At 42.5% G+C, this 22,153-nt stretch overlaps 1 protein-coding gene across 2 annotated transcripts in view; it reads right to left on the bottom strand.

Annotated features, from left to right (window-relative positions):
• Window positions 1-22,153, bottom strand: part of LOC140727900 (gamma-taxilin-like) — an 83,895-nt gene that overhangs the window by 46,570 nt on the left and 15,172 nt on the right. Inside the window, exon 2 of one of the 2 annotated variants that reach the window (XM_073045838.1) lies at window positions 1,922-2,231. The exons of the other annotated variant lie outside the window; for it this stretch is intronic. Within the exon in view, the coding sequence (XP_072901939.1) occupies window positions 1,922-2,231 (310 nt within the window). The remainder of the gene's footprint in view (window positions 1-1,921; window positions 2,232-22,153) is intronic. 2 annotated transcript variants of the gene reach the window in all.

The following is a 22,153-nucleotide window of genomic DNA, read 5'->3' as shown; positions in this document are numbered from 1 at the left end:
AACTCCCGAAGAGAAGATTTAAAATTCTTCAGTGTAGGCATTGCTGGGAGAGGCTTCCCAGTAGTGAATTTAAAAAAAGCAAACACGAGGAAATCTGCAGATGCTGGAAATTCAAGCAACACACACAAAATGCTGGTGGAACGCAGCAGGCCAGGCAGCATCTATAGGAAGAAGCACAGTTGACATCAGCTTTTGAGCTCTTGGCTTCATCCTTCCCCCTCCTGTCTTCTCCTATCATTTCAGATTTCCCCTTCCCCCTCTCATATCTCTATCTTATCTTTCAGTTAGACCTGACGAACAGTCTCGGCCTGAAACGTCAACTGTGCTTCTTCTTATAGATGCTGTCTGGCCTGCTGTGTTCCACCAGCATTTTGTCTGTGTTGATAGGAAGGATGTCGAGGCTTTGGGGAGGGGGCAAAAGAAGTTTACCAGAATGTTGCCTGGATCAAAGGACATGGACTACAATGGAGGGCTGGACAAACTTGGGTTGCTTTCTCTGAAGCACCAGAGGCGAGGGGAGATCTGATAGAGGTTTATAAGATTATGAGAGGCAAAGATAGAGTAGATAGACAGTATCTTTTCCCAAAGGTTGAAATGTCTGATATTACAGGGCACACATTTAAGGTGAGAGGGAGTAACTTCAATGGAGATGTGAGGGACAAGTGTTTTTTTAAAAAACACAAGAAGAGTGGTGGTGTCTGGAATGTGCTGTTTGGGCTGGTGTGGAGGCAGAAACATAAGGACTTTTAAGAGATGTTTAGATAGGCACATGAATGTGAGGAAAATGGATCAGTATGGACATTTTGTGAGCAGAAGAGCTTAGTTTAGTTGGCCATTTGATTACTAAGTTAATTGGTTCAACACAACATTGTGTGCTAAAGGACCAGTTCCTGTGCTGTACTATTCTAAGGTCTTGATGCCATAGACAGCTCGCTTATCTGGGCTGCAAAGTTTTGTGTCTTTCACACATGCAGCAAGAATCTTAGAGGTGGCTACACCAGTGACAATTCCAAAGCTATGCCTGGGATTCCCATAACTGCCTGACTTGCAAGCACTCTCTACAGTCTCTGGCCACTAATCGGTTACATATTATTATTCCCTTATCAAAGTAATTTCTTTGTCAACAAGGTAATTTTATGCTCCAGACATCTGCTCTTTGACACACATTTGCTCTTGCCCTATGACCTGTAAATAACTCATCTACATCGATGCTTTTATATTTCACAACCACCCACTGGATCAGTATCTGTATTTCATCTACTGACCCATGGGTCCATGCTTGGTGCCCTAGCTTCTGGCTTTTGGAGCTCCTTCTCTTCTTACATTCATTTACTTATTCCCCAGCCTCCATCAATTTTCAATTTAAACTGCCATGTAATTAATATCACCCACTGAGCCTCTGAGTCACCCTGCTTTCCATTCAAAACTGCTTTTACAATTAACTCTTCATATGTAAACTCCCCAAAATGTCCTTTCCTTGCTACTCCGTACACCTCAATTCATCACACTTATGGTAGAGCTTCCTCTTGTCCCTGTACAACTCTGAAACTATTAAGCCATTAATCCATTTGCTATCTTTCCTATTTAAAACTTCGACCAATCTGCCTGACAAAGCTTTCAGCTTCTCCTCTCCACCCACCTCCCCTGACAATACTTTCAATTCCAACGTGGCATCAAGTTTACTTCCTTCTATTGATGGAATCATCTTGGGGATTCCATTCCTCTTCATGGAAGATAAGCTATTATTGACACTGCTGTTTGTTTCCCCTTTTCTTGTTGGGCTTCTTATACATGCCCTTCTGTGCTATAGTATTCATTAACCCTCATAACCAAATAGCTATCATAATTTAAATCCCTAGCCTTTTCTTTTGCATTTAGCAGCATGAACATTGTTGTAACAAGGTTGTAAAAAAAAACTTACCTAGAGCCTTTTCCTTATGTTTATCCAGAACCAGATGTTGCTCTCCCCCAGCAGGGTCCATCCGCATATCCTCACTGCCAGGAATCTCCCCTCTTGCTTCCAGCGTGACACAGGTGGACTCAGCTGACAGCAGCCTACTTTTTCCAGTGTAGTGGGCCTGATGCAGTGTGCACCCATTCCCAATTATGTCAGTGGTACTGTTCAGTGGCTGCAGGACAGGTTCAGATTTGCAGGACCCACTCACCAACAAACTTCTGGAAGCCACCTCCAGTCTGCAAATCTCGTGCGCTTCCATGGTTTCACTTCCAAACTGCAAGCAAAAAAAAATTCTGAAGCTGGTTGGGAAGTGGTGGCATTTCTGAAGAACTCTAGTTTGCTTAAGCCCTGCATCGTGAGCCGACCAATAAGAAAGTTGAAGTAGGTAACTTGCCCTCTTTCAATATGATCATGGCTGATTTGCCCTAGACCCCATCTCCTTTTCTAAGCTAATTCCCCAGTCCTCAATTCCCTGAACTTTTAAACGTTTTTCCACCTGCTCTTCAAGTACCCCTCAATATGATCAGCCAAGATGAAATAACAGAGCAGACTCGATAGGCCAAATGACCTAATTCTGCTCCTAATATTATGGTCTAATATTCCCTACCCCAGGTCGTTGTGGAGTCTGGAATTTCAGAGATTTTAAATGTCCTGGTCATTTAAGAGAGTAATATTGAACATTAAGAGAAAAATCTTGAATGAATTAGGTGTAAAAGGAAAATAAACTACAGAATAAAACTATCACTAACACCAAGCAAAGCAATGGTACATTGGATGGTTCCAATATCTATCCTCAACAACGCCAATGTTACACAAGTTGATGAAAAAGAAGAATGGTATTTGGTATGACACTGGTAATTGACACTATGCTATCGTAAAAGCTAAGAAGCCTGATTGACTTTATAACACCCATAAGTCTGTCGTGACCCTCTACATCCTCACAATCCACAATCAAAAATTAAGCCCAGTTTATTTCTGCAAAAACTAAGCAAAGATACTGATGTTATTAATGTTAGGCAGTAAATGAATAAAAAAAATTGACTAATCTGAACTGGTCTTTTTTTAAATCTTTACAGCAAATACTTAGTGGGAAGGGAGGATTTTGCTTTGGTTTCAGGAAGGTCTCTCACTGCTGAAGACAAGACAAGTTTTCCTGCCATTTTCCTTACTGTCCTTGGGATGAAATTACCCTCATGCTACTTAGTTCTCGCCTGCTACCTCTGTTAGAAACTGCAAAGTCTTGAACTAGAAAACTTCTCTCTGTTCCTTTTGCTGAAATACCACCTGCACACCCTTCGAATACGTAAAACTGATCCTATCCCCTTTTCTCCCTCCCACACACCGTATTACATCAGAAAGCAGCAGAATTTAATATTAAAAATGCAAAAACAGGGCTGTGGGTGCAGGGACTGGTTGGTGTACTTCATGAATAAAGAATCTGCACACATTCTGTGTCTCTGACATATCTATAAACTGCATTGATAAAATAAAAGCAAAGTACATCCGCTATTCAAAATGGCAATCAGTAAACAGAGTGCTATTTTAAATGGGAGAAATGAAACATTTGATTGTGCTTATTATGGAAACTGATATGCACCACACCTGTGTGAATGAGTGTGTGTCTTTGATAACAAACTAGACAAACCCAAATCAGATGCCATAAGACACAGGAGCAGAATTAGCCCACTAAACCCATTAAGTTTGCTCCACCATTTCACACTGGCTGATTTATTATCCCTCTTGACCCCATTTTCCTGTAACACCCTTACTAATGAAGAACCTATCACTCTCTGCTTTAAATATATCCAATGATTTGGCCTCCACAGCCATCTGTGGCAGTGAAATCCACAGTTTTAATACCCTTCTCATCTCTGTCCTAATGGGACATCCTCTATTCTGAAGCTATGCCCTCTGGTCCTAGACTTTCCCACTATAAGAAACACTTGCCACATCCACTCTATCTAGGCTTTCCAATATTCAAGAGTTTTCAAAGAAATACCCCCTCATTCTTTAGGGCTCCAGCAAGGATAGGCCCAGAACCATCAGACGCTCCCATGTTAACCCTTTCATTCCCAAAGTAATTGCAGTTAACATCCTCTGGACCCTCTCAAATGCCAGCATTTATTTTCTTAGATAAGGGGCTGAAAACTACTCACAATACTCCAAATGCAGTCAGACCAATGTCTTATAAAGCTACAGCATTATACCCATGCTTTTATATTCTAGTCCTCTCAAAATGAATGCTAACATTTCATTTCATTTCTGTACCATCAACTCAACTTGCAAGTTAACTTTTAGGGAATCCTGCACGAGACCCTGAGGGTCTCAGCAAACATGGCCACAAAGCCATCAATTCCATCATCCAAATCACTGACATACAGCATAACATGTAAAGAATCGGTCCCAGCACCAACCCCTGTGGAACACCACTAGTCAGTGGCAGCCAACCAGAAAAGGCCCCTTTTATTCCCACTTTTTGCCTCCCACCTGATGGTCAAACTTCCCTGATGGTCCATCTTCTAAGTATTTTTCCCTGTAATACTATGGACTCTCATCTTGTTTAGCAGCCTCATGTGCAGCACCTTGTCAAAGGCCTTATGAAAATCCAAGTAAACAACATCTACTGACTCCTTTGTCTATCCTGCCTGTTATTTCTTCAGAGAATTCCAACAGATTTTTCAGGCAAGATTTCCCCATGCTGACTTTGGCCTATTTCATCATCTATCTCCAAGTATCCCAAAACCTCACTGTTAATACAGTTGTAAGAAAAAGTTTGTGAACTCTTTGCAATTACCTGATTTTCTGCATTAATTACTCAGAACATGTGGACTGATCTTTGTCTAAGTCACAATAATAGACAACCCAATCTGCCTAAACCAATAACAAGCAATTGCACTTTTCATGCCCTTATTGAAAACATTGTTTAATCATTCACAGTCCAGGCTGGAAAAAGTATGTGAACCCTTGTATTTAATAACTGGTAGAAACCAAACGTTTCTTGTAGTTGCTAATCAGACTTGCACAAAGGCAAAAAGGAATTTTAGACCATTCCTCCATACAAAAAACTGTTTCAGTTCATCAATATTTCTGGGATACCTTGCATGAACAACCCTCGCAGGTCATACCACAACATCTTAATTGGGTAAAGATCTGGACTCTGAGAAGGCCATACCAAAAAACATTTTTTTCTTCTTTTTAAACCATTCTGTTGTTGTTTTAATCTTGTGTTTCAGACTATTGCCTTGCTGCATCATCCAACTTCTATTAAGCTTCAGATGACAGACTGCTACCCTGATATTCTCCTGTAAAATGTCCTGATACAATTTTGAATTCATTGTTCCTCAACAAATGCAAACTGTCCAAGACCGGGGCAGTAAAGCAGCTCCAAACCATGATATGCCTTCCACCATGCTTCACAGTTGGAATAAGGTTTTGGTGTTGGTGAGCAGTAGTCCTTTTCCTCCAAACATAGCAGTGTTATTTCTGCCTAAAAAGTCCAACTTTTGTCTCACCCGTCCACAGAACATTGTTTCAGAAGTGCTGTGGAACATCCAGGTGGTCTTTTGCAAACTTGAGACATGCAGCAATGTTTTTTTTTGGAAAGCAGTGGTTTCCTCTATATGCCCTTCCATAAACACCATTCTGGTTTTCTCTTATGCAGGACACAGGAACAGAGACTATAGCAAGCTCTAGAGATTTCTGTAGGTCTAACGCTGTTGGGTTCTTTTTCACCTTCAGCATTGCACATTGAGCTCTTGATATGATCTTTGCAGGACACCCACTCCTAGAGAGTTTGAATTTCCTCCATTTGTAGACAATTTCTTTTACTGTGGACTGATGAACACTCAGGTCTTTGGAAATGCTTTTGTAGCCTTTTTCAGCTTCATGCATCTCTACAATTCTTCTTCTAAGGCCCTCTGAAAGTTGTTTTGATCGAGGCATGGTGCACATAAACGGATCTTTCTTGAGAAGAGCAGGCTCTGTCAGTAACCTGACTTTGTGTGTCTTTTTTATAGGGCAGGACACCTCTACAACCCAAACCTCTAATCTCATCTCATTGATTGGAACACGTGACCCCAAATAGCTTTTGTAGAAGGCATTACCCCAGAGGTTCACATACTTTTTTTGAATCTAGCCTGATTGTTTAACTGGTGTACTCAGTATTGACCAGAAGTACAATTATTTACATGTTAGGTTAGGCAGATTCTGTTTGTCTATTATTGCAACTTGAATGTTTATTGAGTAATTAATGCAGAAAACTAGGTAATTGCAAAAGGATTCACAAACTTTTCCTTGCAACAGTAATAGATTCCAATATCTTCTCATCCAATGAAGTTAGGCTAATGGCCTATAATTTCCTTTCTTTTGCCTCTCTCACTTCTTTAAGAGTGGAGTGACTTTTGCAATTTTCCAGTCCTCCAGAACCATTCCAGAATCTACTAATTCTTGAAAGATCGCTACTAATACCTCCACAATCTCCTGTTACCTTTCAGCTTCCCATGCATCTTTAACTTGGTAATAGCAACTAGTCACTTCTGCCCCCTGACATTCTCGAATTGCTGGTATACTGCTGGTATCTTCCACCATAAAGATTGACACAAAATACTTAAGTTCATCTACCATTTCTTTGCCCCCTATTACTACCTCTCCAGCATCATTTTTCAGCAGACCAATATCTACTCTCACCTCCCTTTTACCTTTTACAGACCGAAAAACCTTCTTATCCTCTTTTATATTACTGGATTGCATACCTTCATATTCCATCTTTTCTCTCCTTATTGCTTTTTTAGTTGCCTTTTGTTGGTTTTAAAGAGCTTTTCAATTGTCTAACTGCTCTCAAATTTTTGGTATATTATGTGCCCTCTCTTTTGCTTCTACGGTATATTTGACTTCCCTAGTCAGACATGGTTGCCTCATCCTCCCATTAAAATACTACTTCTTTAGGATGTATCGTTCCTGCACCCCAAACTGCTCCCAGAAACTCCAGCCATGCCGCTCCACTGTCATCCCTGCGAATGTCCCCTTCCACTCAACTTTGTCCAGCTCCTCTCTCATGTCTCTGTAATTCCCTTTACTCCAATGTAATACTAATATATCTGACTTTAGCTTCTCCCTCTCTAACTGCAGGGTGAATTCCATCATAGTATGCTCACTGGCTTTAAGGTTCCTTTACCTTAAGCTCCCTAATCAAATCCAGATCTGGCTCATTGCACAACACACAATTCAGAATTGCCTTTCCCCTAGTGGGCCAACAACAAGCTTCTCTGAAAAAAAATCTCAAAGGCATTCTACTAATTCCCTCTCTCGGGATCCAGCACCAACCTGATTTTCTCAAATCTACTTGCCATATTGAAATTCCTTCATGACCATAACATTGCCTTATTACATGTCTTTTCTATCTCCTATTGTAATTTATACCCCACATCCTGGCTACTGTTCGGAGGCCTGTATATAACTCCCATCAGGATCTTTTTACTCTTGTAATTTCTTAACACCATGCACAAAGATTCTACATCTTCCGACCTTGTGTCACCTCTTCCTAAGGATTTTATTTATTTTAAAAGCCAACATAGCCATCCATTTCCTGTCTAACTGACTGTCAATTGGATGTTTAGTTCCCAGCCATGTTCTTTCAGCCACGACTCAGTGACTCCCACAGATTCATACCTGCCAATCTCTAACTACTCTAATGCACTGCATTGACTGGTTTATCGTCCACCCTATTTGTACAGTTCCCAACCTCCTCACCTCCACCGAATCAGTTTAAAACCTCCCCAACAGATTCAACAAACCTACCCACCATGGATATTTGTCTCTATTGAGTTCAGGTGTGACTCGTCCTTTTTGTACAGCTCATCCTTCCTCCAAAGAGATCCCAATAATCCAGAAACTGAAACTCTGCCCCCTGCATCAATTCTTCGGTAACAATTCATCTGTCATCTCCTATTCTTATCCTCAATGGCATGTGGCATAGGCAGCACTCTAGTGATTACTATTCTTGAGGTCCTGCTTTTCAGCTTTTTACCCAATTCCCAATATTCTCTTTTAGGGGACCTCATCCCTTTTCGTCTCCATGTCATTGGTGCCAATATGTACCACAACTTCTGGCTATTCACCCTCTCCCTTTAGAATACAGTAGATCTGATCTGAGATATCCTTGACCCTGGCACCTGGGAGGCAACATACCATCTGGGTATCTTTTTCACCTTTTTCACACCCACAGAATCTCTTGTCTGCTCCTCTAACTACAGAATCTCCTAACACTGCATTTGTAATGCTACTGTAACACTGCAAATTCTTTTGGGATCAATGAAGTATCTATCTCCTCTTTCTCCCCTTCCCACCCGAGTCACAGAGCCAGACTCAGTACCGCAGATCCGATCACTGCAGCTTCCCTCGGTAGGCCCACCACCAATAGTATTCAAAGTGGTATACTTATTATTTAGGGTAACAGCCATAGGGATACTCTGAACTGGCTGCCTATTCCTTTACCCACTCCTGAGAGCCATCCAACTACCCGTCTCCTGCATCTCAGAGGTGACTACCTCCCTGTAGCTTCTATCACTTCCTCATTCTCCCATATGACTCAACACTTCAATTCCTTAACACTGTCTCTGAGGAGCTGCAGCTTGATGTACCTCATGCAGATATAGTTATCAGGAAGACTGGAGGTCTCCCAGAGTTCCCACATCTCATACGAAGAACATACCACTACCTGAATATACCTGGACCCATTCTTACTGCATTAGCTCTGTACTAACAAAGATTTTAAAAAACTGTCAGAAACTTACCTTGGCTTTTGCCCCTTCCTACTGAAGCTTGTTGAGCCAAAGCGTGACCACTCTAACACCACCCACTCACACAATGTTCACTCTGCTTACAACTCACTTCTTTTTAAATCAGTCTTTGCCAAGTGCCAAAAAGATTGCTACAATTAAAAGGTCCCGAGCTCTTTTTAAACATTGCGCTGCCTCAGCCAAGCAAGTGAGTGCTTGAGATGATTGAAGCCCACTGAAAAGCCCTGGAGGAACCAAGAGATGTGCAGCATTCCCAGGGCTAGATCTGTGGCAGTTAAGACCAGCAATCCAGAAGCCTACAAGAAGTCGGGGTACAAGCGATTCAAGGCCTTTCTAAGAGTGCAAAAGGCAATTCTGTGCAAAGTGAAAACCACAACTGATGTGTGAAAGCTGTAGCAGGGCGTGCATGCCACCATGTCCTATAAAGCAAAAGCTAATCACATAAATGGCAGTGATACCTCACTCCGCATTGAGCTCAATGCTTTTTATGCACGCTTTAAAAGAGAGAATAAAACTACACCTGCGAGAATCCTCACAGCATCTGACAACCCTGTGATTTCCATCTTGGAAGCCATCAGAACATCCTTCAAGAGTCTGAACTTTCTCTGATGGCTGGAGTGTTCAAGGACATATTCAATCTCTCATTGCCTCCGCTGGAGGCTCCCACCTGCGACAAAAGGACATCACTCATACAGGCGGCCAAGAGCAAGGCAAGCTGCCTCCTTGACTATCGCCTGGTAGCACTCACATCTGCTGTGATGAGGTGCTTTGAAAGGTTGGTTATGGCTATATGTAACACCCGCCTGAACAAGTATCTGACCCCATTGCAATTTGCCTACCGCCAGACCAGGTCTACAACAGACACAATCCCAAGTCAGCTTTGGAGCACCTTCACAACATAGAGTATATACATCTGGCAGCTGTTTACTCAAGTATAGATTAGCATTCAACAGCATTATCCACTCAGTACCAATCAAAGAAGTTCAAAACTGGGTCTCTGTACCTATGTATGCAACGGAATCTTTGGTTTCCTCATTGGTCATTGCAGATCAGTAAAAACATCTCCTCCTGACAATCAAGCCAGCAGCATCTCAAGGATGTGTGCATGGCCCAACAATCTACTCTCTATATGCATGAAAGTGTGGGTGAGCACAGCTCAAATGCTATTTGTAAGTTTGCCAATGACACCACTGTTGCTAGCAGAGCCTCAGATGGCGACATGGAGATGTGGTGAAGTGAGATCGATCAGGTAGTTGAGTTGTATCTCAAAACAACCTTACACTCAATGTCAGCAAGTAACTGATTTCAGGAAGGGAAGAAAAAGAAGAGAAAAAAAATTAAAATTTTTTTAAAAATCGGGAAAACACACACCAGTCATCATTGCGAGATCCGCCATTGAAAGGATGAGCAGCTTCAATCTCTTTGTGTCAGAGGATCTGTCCTGGACCCAACATATTGATGCAGTCATGAACTCAGCACACCAATGGTTATACTTCATTAGGAGTTTGAGGGGATTTGGTATGACACAAAAGACTCTTGTAAATTTCTATAGAGGTGCATTGTGGAGCATTCTGACTGGTTGAATCACTGCCTGGTATGGAGGCTCCAGTGCACAGGGTCACAAGAGGCTGCAGAGGGTTGCAGACTCAGCCATCTCCATCACAGGCACAACCCTCCCCACCATTGAGGCCATCTTCAAGAGACAGTGCCTCAAGAATGTATCATCCATTATTCATCCTCACCATCTAGGACATGCCCCCTTCACATTACCACCATCAGGGAGGTGGTACACACTCAATGTTTTAGAAACAGCTTCTTCCCCTCGGCCATCAGATTTCTGAACAGTCTCTATTCCTCTTTTGCATGATTTATGTTCTGTAAGTGTGGGTTTTTTTATGTCTTGCACTGTACTGCTACCACAAAACAAAAAAAAAAATGACATTTATGTCAGTGATAATAGACCTGATTCTACAATTTATAAGGTAATACACCATAAAATGAAAGTGAAGGGATTTGTGGGGGGTGGAGGAATCAATGCTCACATTGGAAAGGTCACTGGCACCAATTTATGAACAGTCCAGTTAGGGCTGGGGTAGTTAGGACTCTAAACCATTCAACATATTTGGCAAGAAAACATGACAACATGACAATACATACAAAAATTTTTTGGTTTAGCTCAAGTTACATCAAAATACTTCCTCAGAACTATTGTGTTAAAACTGTACTTGAGCCCCTCAAATTCAATGAAATCCAGCTCAGCTGACTTTCAACAGCCAAACAGCTACATGCATAGAAAAACCTGGATTCATATTTGACTGTGTTGTTAACACATTTCAGGCTACTGATGCAAGTCCTTGGCAGATAGGTCAACGTTAGAATGAAAATGAGGCGGCAGATGCATTAATGGGAACCAAACGTGGCAAAAATATATAGGCTGTTTCTGCTAAATCAATAGCTACAGAACAGCTTTCAGATGAAGACTATCAGACAAAACTTGACAAAGGACAGAAGAGCTATTAGTCTAGATGAGCAGAGCTTCAACGAAGAGTTGGGTTTTAAACAGCATCTTAAAGGAGGACAGAAAACTATGGGGAAAGAAGTTCAGGGAGGGAATTCAATAGCTTAAGCCTTGACAACCCAAGTCATGTCTGGCAATAGTGGAGAGATTAAAACTTCTCAAATGGGAATAGCTCAGGGTCGTGAACCTGCAGGGCACTACAGAAATAGGTATGATAGGAGAGTTTGAAATTCTGGATGAGGATTAGATAAAGACACTGCCAATATAGATCAGCAACCACACAAGTGACAACCAAATTAGACAGCAGACTTTTGAGCAACTTGAGGCTGGTGGAGGGCAAAACATGGGAGGGCAGCCAGGAAGGCTTTGAAGTAAATAGGACTGGAACATCAGAGCTAGAACCTCAAGACAAAATGTGTATCCGTTTGACTGCACTTTCCAAGGTAATCACTTACACACCAGAATTCCTGGCAAATCTGAGCAAAAGATGTTTTAATATTACCCATGGGATACCAGCCAAAGGCTTCCAAAAATCATTCTATTCCAATAAATTGACCCAAAGTTTTGCTTACCTCAGCAGAGTTCACTGAATCCTCTGCTACTAGTCCTAGTGGAGATCTCACCCTCTGTCTTGTGGCAATTCCTTTCTTAGCAAGAACTCACAAAAGAATGATGCTTACTGCTTTTGGCATATTTGGTTCACCTCAATATACAGAAAGAAACCTGCACTTTTGCAACTTCTAAAATGCACAGCTTTAATTCAATGAAGAACAGCTTTCTGGCAGTGGTGGGAGCAGCCACTGTTGATTTGACACTAACAGCAGTTGGGAAGTTAACATGTACACACTGACGTGCTAATTCTGTCTTGTAGGAGAGTGTGAAGGCATCGGCACACACCCATAATACACCCACACAATGAATCAAACTCACAGCTCAAGTTAATTATTTTAATTTCAAAAACAAGTCACTTTTGTGAAAGCCAGTCCAGGCAACTGGTTCAATCTGTCAGCATGTGCATATCCAAGGTAAATGCCTGAGCAATGATGACTTATTAGCCTCTCAAATGGGATTACATTTTGGGGAGAGAAGGGAAAAATGCAACAGCTAACGTGCCAAATTAAGGAGCAAGGCATACACAAGCTGAAATTATAAAATGATTAGGAACCAGATGTTTGCAAAGTGGGGTCCAGAAGGAAGATTACTTCTCGTCTCTATTCTCCCAAAACCCTGGTGACGAACTGAGAATGAGAAACATGAATTAGGCAACTCAGCTCTACCATGGGTGATATGACAGCAACCTCAAATCCTTTCTGTTCCTCATAAATCTTATTAAAAATCTAACTCCTTTGCCTTCAGTATTTAATCAGACTTCATAACATTCAGACTATGATAAAGAAACAATATTCTGTGTGCGCGCAAGAGCATTGCAAGAACCATAATGTCAAAAAAAGGCTAGGTGAACACAAGAAAATAGGATCAGAAGGTCACAGGGGTCCTTGAGATGCAAGTATACCCACAATGTTTGGCTTCAGTATTTTGACCCAATAGTGGTGAAGGAACAGCAATATATCTCCAAGTCTGGATGATGTGTGACTTGGGACAGCAATCCACAGGCGCTTCCATACTTTTGCTGCCCTTGTCCTTTTATCTGGTAGAGATCTTGAGTTTGGAAGTGGATGTCTAAGCCAGGAGTCTTGTTGAGTTGTACATGGTACAAAATGTTGCTATTGTATCAGTGGTACAATGAACAAATAGTGGATGAGGAAATGCTCATTAAATGTGTTATGTCCTGTGTAGTTTCAAGCTTCTTGTATGTCGTTGAAGCTGCACTCATCCAAGCACGAGCAGAATTTTCCCATCACATTCCTGACTCAGGCCTTGTATATGGTAGACAGGCTCCAAGGAGTTAGGAGGCCAGTGTTCATAGAGAATTCCTAGATATGACAATGGCTGGTTTCCCCTAGGTCTCAACTCCTCTGCATCAGATGCCCATTGCCCTTAATTCTCCCCATCAGTGGCAGTGGACTTCATAAATCTTGTGGCACTGGGTTTCCTCCTGGTGCTCTGATTCCTTTCACATCCCAAAACAAGCACATACTGTACCAGAACATTATCAAATGCCCACTAAGTAGTCCCTGGAGTGTAGCTGAGTGGTAGAATCTGGGTTAAGTGAATGCTTGATAGGATATTCAGTGCAAACTTAAATAGGCCAAAGGGTCAATTTCTACAACTGCATGCTTTAAGGTGCAGTTTCTTCATCCATCTTAGTAAAACAAAATTCAGCTAAAGAAACCTCAGCATGCCACAATGAATTGATTCTTTCCAGTAATCCCTATGAGCAATCCCCACTTGCAGTCAATACAGAGAAACCACATTAAATAGATGACAAAACATATTAGGAACACCACATGGGAAATACTACTTCTAAACTAAATACATAAACTGAGATACAAAATATCAAGCTATTACACATTGCTAGATTATTTAGCAACTCCAGAGAAATGGGAATACTGCGGCAAAGTGGCCTATAGTAAACGACCTCATTGTATGTTTGAACTGAATGTCCTACATTTCTGCTTTAGTTCTTACATACTTGAATAAAATTATTGTACACCGATGATGTTGGTTATCGATTTCACTGTACTGTTTTTAATGAAGCTATTGAATGCTTTTTTTTCTTGCTTTTTCATAACAGCTCTGGCTTATGAAGTAGTTAGTTTTAGTGATTTTCCATTAGTTCAACTGAACAATTATGTCCAAGGTCTGTTGAACATCCAAATGTTCCCTAGCTGCTGCTACCACAATTAGAACATCAGCATCTAACCAGTAGAATAACTACGTACTACTCACAAATAAAAGGGATCCCTCACACCAAGCCTTACGTAGAGCACGCATTTCCAGCACACACTGCAGCTTCATAATGAGACAGCATAGAAACAGGCCCTTCAGCCCACCAAGTCTATACTGATCCCCAAGAACTCACACCCATGCTATAACTGAGTTACAATCACCAATGAAGCTACCAACACAGATGTCTTTAGGGAGATAAGAGTACACAAAATTGAGGCCAATGGTGTACAAACTCATAAGGGGAACAAAGATTGCATAATGAGAAAAAGTTTCTCATAACAGGTGTCAAAAAAATGGGCATAGGTTTCAAAGTGAAAACTAAGTGGGTCGAAGGGATCTGAGGAATTGTTTTTCACTCCCAAGGGAGATCAATCTAGAGCTTACAGCTTGAGGGAGGTACTCTCACAAAGTTTATGAATGACTACTAGAATGTACAGGACATGGAAGGCTATGGAGAATTGCTGGTAAACAGGGACACAATGGGTCCTTCCCTCAATTATGTGGAAATTTTTCCATAGGCACCAGATTATTTTTACAATTTTCACATGAAACTGACAATTTACACCTGGGATTCTTCCACAACTCCTCAATCCCAGGACCACTGTTATACAGGAATCATTGGATGTGCCACTTCCATAACTGAGGAACAAGTAAACCAAACTAACTGCATTTTCAATGTGGCTCCCAGTGACACTTCCTGCAGGTTGGTCAATTATCTAGCCTTGATCTGGTCAAGCATAACATTCTGAGCAGCAAGACAGTCAGCTGTGGATTGGGACAGGTTATTTTCTGGCATAGGCGGGCTTGGTAAGTGCGAAGCCTTCAAAAGTGAAATTTTGAGAGTACAGAGTTAGTATGTTCCTGTCAGAATAAAAAGCAAGGAGTTTTTTTTTGTATCTGTATTTATTCCAGAGATGGACACAAGAGTCCATAGAAGGGCTAAAGTGTGTGTACTTCCATGCAAGAAGCATCAGGAACAAAGGTGATGAACTGAGAGCTTGGATACATACATGGAATAATGATGTAGTGGCCATTATGGAGACTTGGCTGGCACCAGGACAGGAATGGATTCTCAATATTCCTGGATTTCAGTGCTTTAAAAGGGATAGAAAGGGGGGGAAAGGGGTGGCATTACTAGTCAGGGATACTATTACAGCTGCAGAAAGGGTGGATAATGTAGCAGGATCCTCTTTTGAGTCAGTATGGGTAGAAGTCAGGAACAGGAAGGGAGCAGTTACTCTACTGGGGGTATTCTACAGGCCCCCTGGTAGCAGCAGATACCGAGGAGCAGATTGGGAGGCAGATTTTGGAAAGGTGCAAAAATAACAGGGTTGTTATCATGGGTGACTTTAACTTCCCTAATATTGATTGGCACTTAATCAGTTCCAAGGGTTTAGATGGGGCAGAGTTTGTTAAGTGTGTCCAGGATGGATTCCTGTCACAGTATGTTGACAGGCCGACGAGGGGGAATGCCATACTAGATCTAGTATTAGGTAACGAACCGGGTCAAGTCACAGATCTCTCAGTGGGTGAGCATCTGGGGGACAATGATCACCTCTCCCTGGCCTTTAGCATTATCATGGAAAAGGATAGAATCAGAGAGGACAGGAAAATGTTTAATTGGGGAAGGGCAAATTATGAGGCTAAAAGGCTGGAACTTGTGGGTGTGAATTGGGATGATGTTTTTGCAGGGAAATGTACTATGGACATGTGGTCGATGTTTAAGGATGTTAAATCAGGATGTTAGGATGCAGGATGTTAGGGATAAATTTGTCCCGGTGAGGAAGATAAAGAATGGTAGGATAAAGGAACCATGGGTGACAAGTGAAGTGAAAAATCTAGTCAGGTGGAAGAAGGCAGTATACCTGAGGTTTAGGTAGCAAGGATCAGATGGGTCTATTGAGGAATATAAGGTAGCAAGAAAGGAGCTGAGAAGAGCAAGAAGGGGGCATGAGAAGGCCTTGGCGAGTAGGGTAAAGGAAAACCCCAAGGCATTCTTCAATTATGTGAAGAACAAAAGGATGACAGGAGTAAAGGTAGGACCGATTAGAGATAAAAGTGGGAAGATGTGCCTGGAGGCTGTGGAAGTGAGCGAGGTCCTCAATGAATACTTCTCTTCGGTATTCACCAATGACAGGGAACTTGATTTTTTTTTAAATTTTTTTAATTTTTAATTTTTTTTAATTAGTTTTTCAAAACATTTTACAAAATTAAAAACCCCAAATCCCAATGAGGAGCATTAATACAGTGCAAGATTAAGCATACAATAACAATATGCTACAAAGGAAGAGAATTTAACAAAAAAGCACCTAAATTAAAGACAAGTTGACAGGGAACTTGATGACGGTGAGGACAATATGAGTGAGGTTGATGTTCTAGAGCATGTTGATATTAAGGGAGAGGAGGTGTTGGAGTTGTTAAAAATACATTAGGATGGATAAGTCCCTGGGGCCTGACAGAATATTCCCCAGGCTGCTCCACGAGGCGAGGGAAGAGATTGCTGAGCCTCTGGCTAGGATCTTTATGTCCTCGTTGTCCACAGGAATGGTACCGGAGGATTGGAGGGAGGCGAATGTTGTCCCCTTGTTCAAAAAAAGGTAGTAGGGATAGTCTGGGTAATTATAGACCAGTGAGCCTTACATCTGTGGTGGGAAAGATGTTGGAAAAGATTCTTAGAGATAGGATCTATGGGCATTTAGAGAATCATGGTCTGATCAGGGACAGTCAGCATGGCTTTGTGAAGGGCAGATCGTGCCTAACAAGCCTGATAGAGTTCTTTGAGGTGGTGACCAGGCATGTAGATGAGGGTAGTGCAGTGGATGTGATCTACATGGATTTTAGTAATGTATTTGACAAGATTCCACATGGTAGGCTTATTGAGAAAGTCAAAGTGCATGGGATCCAGGGAGGTTTGGCCAGGTGGATTCAGAATTGGCTTGCCTGCAGAAGGCAGAGGGTTGTGGTGGAGGGAGTACATTCAGATTGGAGGGTTGTGACTAGTGGAGTCCCACAAGGATCTGTTCTGGGACCTCTACTTTTCGTGATTTTTATTAACGACCTGGATGTGGGGTTGGAAGGGTGGGTTGGCAAGTTTGCAGACAGCACAAAGGTTGGTGGTGTTGTAGATAGTGTAGAGGATTGTCGAAGATTGCAGAGAGACATTGATAGGATGCAGTAGTGGGTTGACAAGTGGCAGATGGAGTTCAACCCGGAGAAGTGTGAGGTGGTACACTTTGGAAGGACAAACTCCAAGGCAGAGTACAAAGTAAATGGCAGGATACTTGGTAGTGTGGAGGAGCAGACAGATCTGGGGGTACATGTCCACAGATTCCTGAAAGTTGCCTCACAGGTAGATAGGGTAGTTAAGAAAGCTTATGGGGTGTTAGCTTTCATAAGTTGAGGGATAGAGTTTAAGAGACGCGATGTAATGATGCAGCTCTATAAAACTCTAGTTAGGCCACACTTGGAGTACTGTGTCCAGTTCTGGTCGCCTCACTATAGGAAGGATGTGGAAGCATTTGAAAGGGTACAGAGGAGATTTACCAGGATGCTGCCTGGTTTAGAGAGTATGGATTATGATCAGAGATTAAAGGAGCTAGGGCTTTACTCTTTGGAGAGAAGGAGGATGAGAGGAGACATGGTAGAGGTGTACAAGATATTAAGAGGAATAGACAGAGTGGACAGCCAGCGTCTCTTCCCCAGGGCACCACTGCTCAGTACAAGAGGACATGGCTTTAAGGTAAGGTGAGGGAAGTTCAATGGGGATATTAGAGGAAGGTTTTTCACTCAGAGAGTGGTTGGTGCGTGGAATGCACTGCCTGAGTCAGTGGTGGAGGCAGACACATTAGTGAAGTTTAAGAGACTACTAGACAGGTATATGGAGGAATTTAAGGTGGGGGGTTATATGTGAGGCAGGGTTTGAGGATCAGCACAACATTGCGGGCCGAAGGGCCTGTAATGTGCTGTACTATTCTATGTTAAGTGCAGTACCACAGCAGTTAGTCACGGACTGTATACAGAATACAAAGGAGGAAGTGCTTGCTGCCTTGAAACAAATTAGGGTGGATAAACTCCCGGGGCCTGACAAGGTGTTCCCTCAGACTTTTTGGCAGGCCAGTGCAGAAATTGCAAGGGTCGTAGCAAAGATATTTAAAACATCCTAGCCATAGATGAGGTGCTAGAGGATTGGAGGATAGCTACTACTATTGTTCCATTATTTAAGAAAGGCTCCAAAAACAAGCTGGGAAATACAGCTAGTGAGCCTGATGCCAGTAGTGGGCAAGTTATTGGAAGTTACTCTAAGAGACTGGATATACAAGTATTTGGATAGACATGGATTGATTAAGAATAGTCAACATTGCTTTGTGTGTGGTAGGTTGTGTCTAACCCATCTTGGAGAGTTTTTCAAGGAAGTTACCAGGAAAATTGATGAAAGCAAGGCAGTGGATGTTGTCTATGAGGAATTTAGAAAGGCCTCTGACAAGGTCCCACATTGGAGACTGGACAACAAGGTTAAGTCACTTGGCATTCAGAATGGGTAGTAATTTGGATTAGACGTTGACCTTGCAGGGGAAGCCAGAGCAGTAGTAAATGGTTGCCTCCCTGACTGGAGGCTCACAACTACTGGTGTGCCGCAGGGATTAGTGCTGGGTCCTTTGTTGTTTGTCATCTGTAGCAATAATCTGGATCAACAAATTTGTGACTCACACCAACATTAGGGGCATAGAGGAGTGTGAGGAAGACTATCAAAGCTCAGCAGGATCTGAACCAGCTGGAAAAATGGGCTGAAAAATGGCAGATGGAATTCAATGCAGACAAGTGTGAGGAGTTGCACTAAACAAACCAGGGTAGGACTAAAAGGTGAGTAGTAGGGCATTGAGTAATACAGTAGAACAGAAAGATCTAGGAATACAGATCCATAATTCTTTGAAAGTGCATCACAGGTAGAGGTGATAAAGACAGGGTTTGGCACACTGCCTTCATAAATCAATGTATTGAGTACAGGAGTTGAGATGTTATGCTGAAGTTGCACAAGACATTGGTGAGGCCCAAGTTGAAGTACTGTGTGTAGTTCTGGTCATCTACCTACAGGAAAGATTTCAATAAGATGAGTGCAGATAATTTACAAGCACATTGCCAGGTCTTGAGGACCTGAGTTAATTGGCTGAATAGGTTAGGACTTTATTCCCTGGAGCGCAGGAGAATGAGGGGGAGACTTGATAGATGTATACAAAATTATTAGAAGTATAGACAGGGTAAATGCACGCAGGCTTTTTCCTGAGGTTGGTGAGACTAGAACTAGAGGTCATGGGTGAAGTGTGAAATGTTTAAGGGGAACATGGGGAACTTCTTCGCTCAGAGGGAGGTGAGAGTGTAGAACGAGCAGCCACCAGAAGTGGTGGATGCAGGCCCAATTTCAACATCTAAGAAAGATTTGGATAAGTACATGGATGTGAGGGGTATAGAGGGCTACGGTCTCGCTACAGTTCGAAGGGACAAGGCAGCATAATAATTCGGCATGGACTAGAGGGGCCAAAGGGCTTGTTTCTGTGCTGTAGTGTTCTGTAACTCTATGACCATTACCGTCTCCATCTCTGACCTCCTGGTGCAACCACCTCATTATTCTCTAGATTCATACACCCAAAGCAACAGAGACAAAATATTGGAGTAACTCAGTAGGTCGGGCGGCATGTGGAAATGGACAAACAGACAGCGTTTCAGGCCAAGACCCTTCTTCAGGACTGGAAAGGAAGGGGGAAAGACACCAGGAAAGGGGGGGGGGGGGGTGGAAAAGGATGACAGCTAGAAGGTGATAGGTGAAACCAGGCGAGAGGGAAAGGTGAAGGGCTAGAGAGTAAGGAATCTGATAGGAGAGAAGAGTAGTCCATAGGAGAAATGGCAGGAGGAGGGGCACCAAGGGAGGTAATAGGCAGGTGAGAAGAAGGGGCCAGAGTGGGGAATAGAATAGGGGAGGGGGAGAGAAATGTTCTCATTTATTTTTATAAATTGTAAGGAGAAATCAATATAAATTGTATGGAGAAATGTTTTTCTGTTATTCTCTGGGGTACGTTTGTTTCATGGATGTCTGCAAAGAGCAAGAATTCCAGTTTGTATGCTGTATACATTCTCTGGTATTAAATGGACTCGTTGAACCACTGCTTAATGCCTCATAAAAATACATGAATAAAATTAAATTGTGCTAACTTCAGAAGTGTGACTGGCTGGGTTGCTGGAACTTCTTTCACAAGCACCAGCTGATCATACACCTGTTAAAATGCCTTGCAGTCTTCCAGATAATTGCAGAAAGGATTCACAGAACCATTATATGCAAACTTCCCTTCATCTAGCCCAGAATCAAGATTGTTCAATGTCATTTCCATTACACAGATACTCCAGATCCTCTGAAGCACAACAAAAAACCCAATAAATATAAATACATAAGATAGTTATATACATAATTGTTATGTCCATAAAGTGACGCTAGCCACAGGAGTGTTTGTACACAAGGTGACTGACAGGAAATGATACAGTAGAGGTGGTGGGGTGGATGAGTGGGTGGAGGCGTTGATCATCATTACTGCTTGGGAAATGTAGCTGCTTTTGAGCCTGGTGATCTTCACATGGAAGCCATGAAGCCTCCTCCCTGAAGGGAGCAGGACAAACAGTCCATGAGCAGGGTGGGTGAGAGCCTTCATGTTGCTGGCTTTTTCCTGACACCTTTCTGTATAACGTCCTTAATGGCAGATAGGCTGGTGCCAGTGTTGCACTAGACATTTTTAACTACCCATTGTAGAGCCTTCCTGTCCACCAGAGTGTGGTTTCCATACCATATAGTAACACAACACGTTAGGGTGCTCTCCACTTCACATGAATAGGATCTGAGTATCCTGCAGATGTGCACAGTCCAGTTCTCTTCAACCTCCTCAGAAAAGAGGATGTGTTCTGGACCATGAGAGGTTGTGCGAGATATGCACTCTTGCCACCCTTTTGAACCAGGTGGGAACGTCCAACTGCAGCAAAGAGAGACTGAAGACGTCCTTGAACAGTCCTATTAGATGACTGGCACAGGTTTTCAGACCCCTACCAGGTCCACCATCAAGACCTGACGGCTTGCAAGATGTTCTGGCGTCGTCCTCCAAGACAGAGATCACGGGGCACTGGATATTGCAGGGATTTACAAAGATATAGTTTTGTTCTCCCTTTCAAAGTGTGCATTGAAGGTGGTGAGCTAGTGTGAGAGTGAAGTATCACTGCCATTCATGATGTTAATTTCATTTTGCAGGAAGTAATGGCTTGCAAACCTTGCCAGAGCTGACATGCATCCGATTCCCTCTCTAGCCACAATCAGCATTCTCTTTTGCTCTTAGGTACCTTCCGTAGGTCGCTCCTGGACTTCTTATATAGTTATGCATCACTAGTCTTGAATGCCACTGATCTAACCCTCAACAGACTATGAATCTCCTGGTTGATCTACAGCTTTTGATGTGGACATGTCCAGTATGTTTCTCTTACCCAGAGAGGTTCTGATGAAGTCAATGACAACTGTGGCATATTCATACAGATTCAAAGATGAATCCCTGAATATTGTCTAATCCACCAATTTAGAGCAGTCCTGTAGGAGCTCCTTCACGTCCTTTGACTATACTTGGCCCAGCCACCTTATGGGGGCTGGCTTTCTCTTTCTTACATCTGCTGCTGTTATGCAGTGGCTGTTCACCTCCTGGGGGGGTGGCTTTCCTGGCTGGTGTTGTGTTGCATGCCTCAAAGTGTGCATAGGGGTAGTTTAGAGTGTCAGGAAGGGAGGTGTCACTGGTACAGTCAATACTGTTTTTCCTTGCCTAGTCAGTAATGCCCTTGATCCCCAGCCACATATGCCAGGGATCATTATCAATCAGGTGTTCCTGAATTCTTTGTGCAAAGGCAGTCTTTGATGCCCAAGATGGGGCTTCTCCTGACTGTTCCAGGAGTTGTTCTGTCTTCAGATTTGAAGGCAGCATCCCTGGCTTATGGTCAGGAGCACACCTTTGCATT

This window comes from Hemitrygon akajei, chromosome 5, assembly GCF_048418815.1.
Source record: "Hemitrygon akajei chromosome 5, sHemAka1.3, whole genome shotgun sequence".
Classification (NCBI taxonomy): Eukaryota; Metazoa; Chordata; class Chondrichthyes; order Myliobatiformes; family Dasyatidae; genus Hemitrygon; species Hemitrygon akajei.
Note: the sequence above shows the minus strand (reverse complement) of the source record. Positions and strands in the feature narration are given on the sequence as shown.